The 10,265-nt window shown below is 35.3% G+C and overlaps 1 protein-coding gene across 1 annotated transcript; it reads left to right on the plus strand.

Moving 5' to 3' along the window:
* Nucleotides 1-380: 380 nt before the first annotated feature.
* Nucleotides 381-1,276, plus strand: LOC120180776 (U11/U12 small nuclear ribonucleoprotein 31 kDa protein-like). The gene has a single exon (XM_039186074.1). The coding sequence runs from the start codon at nucleotides 397-399 to the stop codon at nucleotides 1,183-1,185; it is 789 nt and encodes a 262-aa protein (XP_039042005.1). The 5' UTR covers nucleotides 381-396; the 3' UTR covers nucleotides 1,186-1,276.
* Nucleotides 1,277-10,265: the final 8,989 nt, after the last annotated feature.

The raw sequence follows: 10,265 nt of genomic DNA on the forward strand, positions 1-10,265 counted from the left end.
AACTGATGACATATTCTTTAAAAAATCATTCTTTCAATCACAATATATGATAACTTTGTTACTCTTTGATCGACTAAAGATAATTTTACTCTTTTAATATTTAAATAACTATAATTTTCAAAATAATCTCTAATATATTTTATTTTTCTAATTAAAAATTATCCTCCATGTTAATTGGTGTTAAGCGAGTTAAGTGATTTTGTTCATAATATATATATATATCCATGGATGATTATAAAATAATTATAATGTCATATGTAATATGTAATATGTTTGAATTTTGGATCAAAATAATATGCGTCCTAAAGTTTAAGGATCCGAGAGAAATTGTACGCATACGTTTTTTGGGATATTTATAATGACGTTAAGCTCTTTAGAATTTCCAAATGAAAGAAAATGAGTTTTAAAAGAAAATCCAACAAAAGCAGCGATAGTGAAGAAGACGAAACCTTTTATTACCGCTACTCCTCCATCGCCGCCCCACCATCCTCCTCCTCGTCCAGACCCTCCGATTCGAATCAAACTACCACAAAATCCACAGGCGGCGGTGGCGGCGGATCCGGTGGCCTAGCCCCATCGAAATCGACCCTTTACGTCTCCAATCTCGAATACTCCCTCACAAACTCCGACCTCCACACTCTCTTCTCTACCTTCGGAAAAATCGCCCGCGTCACAGTCCTAAAAGATCGAGCCACACGAACATCAAAGGGAGTCGCCTTCGTCCAGTTTGTTTCCCGCGAAGATGCGCTATCCGCGGTGAATGTCATGCACGGGAAAGTACTCAATGGAAGAACCGTCAGCGCATCCATTGCCGTCGATAACGGACGAGCCCCAGAGTTTATTAAAAAAAGGGTTTATAAGGATAAGTCTAGATGTTATGAATGTGGGGTTAGTGGGCATTTGTCTTACGAGTGTCCGAAGAATCAGTTAGGGCCTAGAGAGAGACCGGTGCCAAAGAAAGGGCGGAGAGGTTGTGGCGTCGGCGTAGAGAAGAGGGAGGATGGTGGTGATTGGGGAGATGAAGAATCAGAGGGTGGAGAGGGGTTTGAAGAGGATAATTGGGCGTCAGTGGTGGATGGGGCGGCAGAGGAAAGGTTGAGAAAAGTGGAGATGGCGGAGGAAAAGAAGAAGAAGATGACAAGAAAAGCCAGTTATTTTAGTGATGAGAGTGATGAGGAAGATTGATTTAATGGTGGAGATTGAGAAATTGATTTAACTTTTTAAACTCAAATTTAACCTGGAATCGTTTGAATTGAGGTACAATATATTTTTGTTATGATTTTGAGCTTCAAATCATAGATTGTAATAGTTCTTGCACTTTCATTGTATCTTTAGTGGTTTATTTGATTATTTTGTGATGAGGAATTAGGAAGGATGATTTAAGGAGTGAAATGAAGTTGCTTTGTTGGGGTGTCAGGTATCCTTTTAGCTTTAGATGATCTTTTTTTTTTTATAGAAAGCAGGCCTCATTAAAAAACCCCTTCCAACCCTCCATGTTATGAAAGTAACATGAAGGATCTAAGGAGGAGGAAAAGAGTGCCTAGAAACTTTTATTCATAAGAGCAAAATTACATAGGCAGAACTGTCTCCCAAACCTTTAACTGAAGAACATAAGACTTAATTCAAAACACCTAACACAACAGAAAGTTACATTTCCTATTAATCAACACAACCGAATAAACCAAAAAATCACCCTATCCCATCTTTAGCTAGTTTGTCAGCTTCCCAGTTTGCCGCCCTCGATATATGCCTAATAATAACATCCTTTCCTGCCAAAATCAAAACTATATCCTCACCAAGGATAGAAACAAAGGAGTGCATAAACCCGGATTCTGGATCCACTTCAGAGCATTAATTGAGTCGGATTCCAGAATAAATCTCTGATTAGGAGCCGAATCTAACTCATCCATAAGACAAAGCCCCCTCTTAATTGCCAACAACTCTGCCATGATAGGAGGACCACCCCCTACTGTTTCAGAGAACCACTGCAACAGCACTCCTCTACTATCCCGAATCAGACCACCAATACCTCCTTTATCCCACCCCGAAACCATCGCTCCATCAACATTTAACTTTAAGAACTCATCCGGGGGAGGAACCCAGCAAGTTGATTGAGAGCAGCCCTTTAGATGATCTTATTAGGTATGATAATCGTGACGAATTGTGCATTGTTTAAAAGTATGATTATGATTAGTGTTATTGTATAAGTATGATTTGAGCTCGAACTTGACTGATATAATTATGGTGCATTCTGCAGTGTTTAAGAGTATGGTGGTGATTAGTTATATTGTATAAAAATATAACAATGATTCGGGCTTGAACTTGATTGTGTTAATGGTGGTGAATTGATCATTGTTTAAAGGTATGATCTTCATTAGTACAATTTACGATTTGGATTGAATTTGATTGTGATAATGGTGATGAACTGTTAATAAGTTCGGTTGTGGTTACTTATATTGCTTAGAAGTATGATCTGGGCTCAAATTTGAAAGTGGTAATAGCGGCCAATTATGCATTGTTTAAAAGTAAAATTTTGATTAATTATATTGTTTAAAAGTACAATTTTTGGATTGAATTAAACCGTGATAATGGTATGGATTTTGCATTGTTTAAAAATATGATTGTGATTACTTATATTGTTTAAAAGTGCGATTTGGGATTGAATTCTATGTGATTGTGATAACGGTAGTGAATTGTGCATTGTTTAAAAGTACAATCGGGGATCGAATTTGGTCATGATTATGGGGGTGAATCGTGCATTGTTGCATACGAAGTTTGATATTTGATACATAGATGACAAATTGGTTATGAACCACAATAAAATGGTTTAGTTTGTGGCTTCCTCCTTGATATTTATTTATTTTGTTTTGTTGGGAGTTATTGAAAATAGAAATGGTTTGTGTTATGGTTTGGCTTATGTCAAGCTTTGTTTATAAAGATGCCAACTTGGAAACCATATTCTCTCGTACCCTTATATTGCTTTTACATTTCCTTTCTTGTTTCTTGATTTGAGGTTGAGTTGAATGTCAGCGTTTGTATGTGTTTGATGCTGTAAGATGGTGAATACAGTTTACGCACGGCCAATTTTATGGAACTAGATACATATAGGGAGAAGGGTACGAACCAATTACATAGTGTAAAACTAAAACATTGATTTAGGACAATTGATGAGTGGTAAGTGATGTTGAGATTAAAAGTTGAAAATGAGTAGATTTTTACAAGAAAAATATAAAAATGGATAATCTCATTCAATAGTTTTAAATCAATGTAATTTCATTTAAATTTTTAATATATGTGTATACTAATATTCTAAGAATAAGGGGGGGAATCAAATTATAATGAATAGTTGTATATAATATTGGAAAATATATCTTTACAATGTTTAAAGATAGACATGTTACCTTATATTCACGGCCTTCCAAAGCGAACCAATTTAATCGTGTCTCAAGTACAGTAAATAATCTGAACATATGAACATTGTAATAAGAAAATTACATTGCACCATGTTTCTTGTATGTGAAACAGCTATCATGACTTATATTATTCCAACTTTAACTTTTGTTAAAATTATTTATGTTCACAAACTCATCAAGCGACTTAAGTAGTTAAGAGGAGTGTTATTTTCTTTAGGGGTTCAAGCAAATGACAAAAAAAGATTATGAACAATGAAATCTTTCTTCTCTATCATTCTCTTTATTCTGCAAACTCATTTTTATTGTGAATGTACTCATTATTGAGAATTATTAATAGAGAAAATAACCTCAGTGACCAAAAATGCCTTATAATATACGATTTTAACCAACTTTTTTTGGATTTGCCAAAATGATCAACTAAATCGCAATACGATCGATAATTCGCAACGCGATCTCCGGTATCGCAAATCAGTTTCCAGATTCGCAACGCGATTCTGACTATCGCATTGCGATTTTCCAAATTCGCGTTGCGATTTTCCTAATTCGCAATGCGAATACGTAAATCGCAACGCGAATCTGACTATCGCAACGAGATTCTAACTATCGCAACGAGATTTATGTCGAGAATCGCCAGACTTATGTCGAGATTGTCTATCCTATTCCATATCCTTCTGAATGAGACATACTAGATGACTTACAAACAGTTTTGCCACCAGCCATGGACAGAAGGCTACCTGGCCGACCAAAAAGTCACGATCGTATACCGTCTAAAGGTGAAGAGAAGAAGAGATCGACATGTAGTCGGTGCAAGGAAAGTGGTCATACAAGGTTGACATGTGGATCACCAGTGGCATCACAATCATCTTTTCCTCTACCAAAATATGGATCCTTATCAAAATCCCAATCACAACCGGCTTCACCTTTTGGGACTGTTAACTTAGCTGATTTTTAAATGCAAACGTTGTATTATGTGTATATTATGTGTGAACTTTTAACATTTTCAGTTAGGCATGTATTAGTAACTTGAGTTTGAACATTGCTATGATATGTTCAGTTGTTATCACTTATTAGAGATTCATTTGACTATCGCAAAGCGGAAATTGCAACGCGAATATGACTATTGCAACACGGAAATGACTATCGCAACGCGAAATTTACTATCGCAACGCGGAATTTACTATCGCAACGAGAGAATCGCAATGCGAAATGAAAATCGCAATGCGAAATGAAAATCGCAACGAGAGAATCGCAATGCGAAATGAAAATCGCAACGAGAGAATCGCAATGCGAAAGTGAAAATCGCAACGCGAATTTAGTTTCGCGTTGCGATTTTCATTTTCGCATTGCGATTCTCTCGTTGCGATAGTCTGTTTTGCATTCAACATAATGCAGATTGAAATCAACAAATCAACTATTACATTCCAATCTATTAAACAAGCACAAATAATAATTATGTACACATCAATTAAACAAATCAACATTTACAAATCATCTTTTACAAATCAATTAAACAATCAAATAATAATAATAAGAATTATTTCCTCATCAATTATTGAATCAACTTTTGCACCCATACATCTATTTCACACAGCTCACTTCAGGATTAACCTGCAGAAACCAAACATTGAATCAACAACACTTTCTACACATATAAAACCTACAAACAACAAATTATTGAATTCTAGCTACTTAACCATACATTTTCAAACCAAAAAGAGTATATATGTTTAACAACACTTGCATTTGACTTACAAATTATTTATGGACACTTTCATAACGCGGATGCAGGTAGGCAGCGTCTCGCATTTATCGTTCTAGCCATAAAATGTTGAAACCACAAGCCTACTGCACCTCTATCTCTATCGGTGTGAGGTAGAAACTGTGTACTTTCTGTCGTCAAACGCTCCGACCACATGCATACGAGAGGACCACAATACCCTCTGGCTTTCTTCGTTTGTTGTGGCGCGGTCTCGTCTCTGATAACTGTAATATTGAACTTCTTTGGCTTCTTGTTTCCAGAATTAGTCCAATAATTAATTGCATCCAAGAATTTAGCCAAATGAGAGCTCCATCCCTTAATAATATCTCTCAAATCAGACAATGATTTGTAATTTATCATGCTGTCATATACTATTGTATTTAGGGATGAAAGCTGAAGCTCGACGAGAAGCCAATGAGTACGTTCCAAAACAGGGATAAACACCTGCATCGAAATGTAATAATTCAAATTGCGCACTTATTTATGAACACCTTTAAAATATTTAAACAAATAAATACTAACCTTATCGACCTCCCACCATGCAAGATAAAGTTTAGCTTGTCAATTAGCCAACACATATGATTCATGTCGTTGATTCTTCAAGTGAACTACGTGAAAAGACGTTGACATAATTGTATATCGCGCTTTTTTATATTTTTCTTCAATTTCCTTACAATTAGAAGACGTGTCACCCATGCATCAATATGTTGTTTTACAAAAAAATACATATATTAGTGAATTACATAAATTTTAAAAAAAAATTAATCAAACTGAAATATAAGAAGAAATATAAGCCTTACCCCCATCGAAATAGCCGTTGTCTTTAACCCCTAATAATACACCCCACCAAGACCGTTCAATCAACAAATGCATATCATCGTTGAGTTTGTATATGTCAGCGTAACACCCTTGGCTCCGCTCATGTAGATAAAAATCAACTGCGGTCTTAGCCCAAAGGGTATTATCCAGAATTGTTTCCGGTAGTTGTTTCCTCTCCACTTCATTTGCTGGAATGGTATTGGCCGGTAACTTATACGAAAGCCAACAATCATCCATCATGTCCGGCACGTGAGGGGGTTTCTCAATAATTCGATATATTCCGCCGTGTGAATCGGGCTCTAGAATGTTGGGAGGGACCTCTTCAACGATGACAGTAGCCTCTTGAACGGTGGGAAGGGACTCTTGAGGGATGATAGGTAGGGGTGTTCATTCGGTTAATTCGGTGGCCGAACCGACCGAACTACCATTTTCGAATTAACCGAACTTTTTTTTTCTTTAACCGTTAACCGAATCGAACTTTTTTTCGAAAATATTAACCGAACCGAATAAATTTCGGTTAATTCGGTTAATTTTCGAATTAACCGAAATTTTTTAAAATTTTCTAATTTATATAAAAATTAAATATTTTATAATTCAAAAAAAACAGTTTATAATTAATTTAAATAATATATAATTATAAAATAAAAATTTTATATAAATTTTTTAATTAATTAATATTGATTTAGGTTTAAAAGTTATTGAATCTTAAATTATTAATTGGGTTTTAAATGGTTTGGGCTGAGCCCATATGTTATATATAATATATTTAATATTTTTTAATTCAAAAAAAAGTTTACAATTAATTTAAATAATATATTATAAAATAAAATTTTATATAAATTTTTAATTAATTAATATTGATTTAGGTTTAAAAGTTATTGGATCTTAAATTATTAATTGGATTTTAAATGGTTTGGGCTGAGCCCATATGTTATATATAATATATTTAAAATTTAAAATTTTATTTCGGTTAATTCGGTTAATTAACCGATTTCGAACCGAATTAACCGTTAACCGAATATCCAAAAAAACCTTAATCGTTTCCCGACCGAACTAATTCGGTGGCCGACCGAATTAACCGAATTAGTTCGGTTCGGTCGGTTAATTCGGTTAAAACCGAATTTTGAACACCCCTAATGATAGGGGCATCTTGAACGATAGGGGAGGCCTCTTGAACGATGACATGTGAGTCGGGCTTTTTCTTACGGATTCTTCGCACTATTGGGGTGAACGGAGACGTAATGGCACGTGCACGTCGTCTGATGCGTGAACTCCGTCTTGCAAGAAAAACCCGACGTAGAGCATCCATCTTAGCGGGCCGCTAAAAATAAATTAATACATAAATCAGTAAATAAACAAACATGATATTAAACAGTGAAAACAAAGACAAATATATTTCAAACTTGCACGGTATTCACCCAAGTCATTATTATATCATTGTTCACAAAATGCATCAGATAACATTCCAGAAGTAAGCACTTATATAAACATTTAAAAGGACAACATATAGGTTTAGTTCAGGTTCAATGACAACATAAAGAGTAGTAGTTTATTCTTGAAACTTAAATTTTCAACACTGTGAAGTTAGTATTTGTCTTTTGGTTGAAGTAATGCAATTCATTCAAGTTTCAATTTGCTGAAGAAGAATAGAATCTGAAACTCAAAATCAAAAACGCGAAAATGACTATCGCAACGCGAAAATGACTATCGCAACGCGAATTTGACTATCGCAACGTGAAAATGACTATCGCAACGAGAGAATCGCAATGTGATTTTCATTTCGCATTGCGATTCTTTCGTTGCGATAGTCAAATTCGCATTGCGATAGTCATTTTCGCATTGCGATAGTCATTTTCGTGTTGCGATTTTGTTGTTGCAATTTTCATTTCGCATTGCGATTCTCTCGTTGCGATAGTCATTTTCACATTGCGATAGTCATTTTCGCATTGCGATAGTAAACTATTCTTCTTCTGCAAATTAAAACTTGAATGGATTGCATTACTTCAACCAAAAGACAACAAAAAACAAATACTAACTTCATAGGGTTAAAGAATAAACAGTTAAACAATATTGGCAGCAACCGAATGAATTTACTAAGCAATCTAAGTGAAATTACGAGTAAATTTATCATCAAGTTAATTATGAAAAATATTAAACTTACCTCGTTGCGTAGAGTATGAACCTCGTTCTGCAACGATGCTACAATCTCACGTAGACCTGCTACCTCACCATGTAAAGTAGACACCTCAACACGCCATGCACCATTGTCATCGCGTAAAGTACCGACCTCCTCACGCAAGGCATTGACCTCATTACGTAACTCCCCTAACTCATCCCGTGGAGGTGGAGGTGGAGAACATGGAGATAAACGTCGTGGCATCTTTGTCGGTCGCCTATCATAAGGTGATGGTGGAGAAGAGGCTCGATGATGTGACAGAATAGGTGATGACTCTCGTTGTGAAGGTGTATATTCGGGTCGATCAGGTGATGGCTCTGGGTGAGGCGATGGCTCTCGAAGTGGTGGTTGCTCATCATCCGTGCCATCAAAAAAACGCTTAATAGCTTGCCACCAATCAGTGGCAAGCTCAGCTTCCGTGGGTGTCAGCCTCTGTAATGGAGTGTTGGCCTCCTAACAATATAAAAGCTCAAACAAAGTTAAACGTGTACTAGTAATAACTTGTTTATAAACATATGGTAGTATTTGTGTTAACTTACATTCTTTATTATAGTATACGGTAGTAAATCTTCCCATTGCTGCAAGGATCGTTTCCTCTTCCAGGAAATAGCCCTAGGAATATCATTAGAAGTTTTTAATACATACGTCTGCATGGCGGGAAAGACCTCAAATATCCAAATCTACAAACAATATAATAACAAACATTAGTAATTGTTAAAGAATTAATTATAATTTTGGAAACATTATATAAAAATTATTACCTTAAAGGCCCAAATAAAGCCTGACAAAGTGTATTTGGAACCATCGCCACACAAACTTTTCCGATCATCAAAGGTAGACGACAACTTATTCCATGTAGCTTTCCATAGATACGAACCCCACGAAAACATGTTCCATGCATTTAGGTCCTCTACCAATTTAATTAGATCATTAGGAATAGGTTGTTGGGCCTCTCTGCCTAAAAAGCCTGTAACACCCCCAACCCGTACCCGACCTGGATTCGAGTCCGAGGTGTCACATTGACTTTTTCAAAACATTTACTTGTATAAAATAGTGAGAAATTTAAAAGTTTTATACATGTAGCTTATTCAAAAGATTTCCAGAACTATTTAGAGCTTAAATGTTTTTGCAACACCATTCAGTGCATATACAATTCAGACATTTATTTACATGCCAACCATTTTCAATGTACAGAATACATCTAATTCAAAACATCTTTTCTCATCTGATCTTCGGTAAGAAGTAACTGACCTGTCTTGCTCCACATTGCTCTCTATATTCTTCTCGAACCTACGTGTGAAACAATCACACGCTAAGTCGATGACTTAGTGAGGCAAATAAAAAATATAATAGAAATCATAAAACATTCCATATAACAAAACACATGAACATTTAATACTAACTTATCATACAAAATCATATAACAATTTCATACAAAATCACACACCTTTTTATATAACAAATACACTCATGTACATATATCATCATCTATTTTCTTAGCATTATCATATATATTATTATCATTATCTCTATCATTATCATCAAATTATTTATCACATGATCTTGTACTTATCATTTTTGTATATCATATCACTCATATATCATTTCACCAAAAGCATATACATTATATATATTGTATTTATGTTATCTCTTTAATTAGCCCATGGTACACTTGTGAGAACTATCGATATGTGAGTCTATAGAGGTTGTGCACTAATGCTGTCACCACAGCTCGTATCATTGCACCGAAGTGCACGTAGAATTACACCGTAGTGCCATATAATAATGTCCATAAGGACCACATATCATTCCTTAAGAATCATATACATATACTAGGGATCAAGTATGTGTCTTACAAGACTTCACACATGTTCCACAGAATATATATATATCCCGAAGGACTGCGTAGAATTGCACCGTAGTGCCATATAATAATGTCCATAAGGACCACATATCATTCCTTAAGAATCATATACATATACTAGGGATCAAGTATGTGTCTTACAAGACTTCACACATGTTCCACAGAATATATATATATCCCGAAGGACCGCGTAGAATTGCACCGTAGTGCCATATAATAATGTCCATAAGGACC

This window comes from Hibiscus syriacus, unplaced genomic scaffold (genome assembly GCF_006381635.1).
Source record: "Hibiscus syriacus cultivar Baekdansim isolate YM2019G1 unplaced genomic scaffold, ASM638163v2 tig00112501_pilon, whole genome shotgun sequence".
NCBI classification, from domain to species: domain Eukaryota; kingdom Viridiplantae; phylum Streptophyta; class Magnoliopsida; order Malvales; family Malvaceae; genus Hibiscus; species Hibiscus syriacus.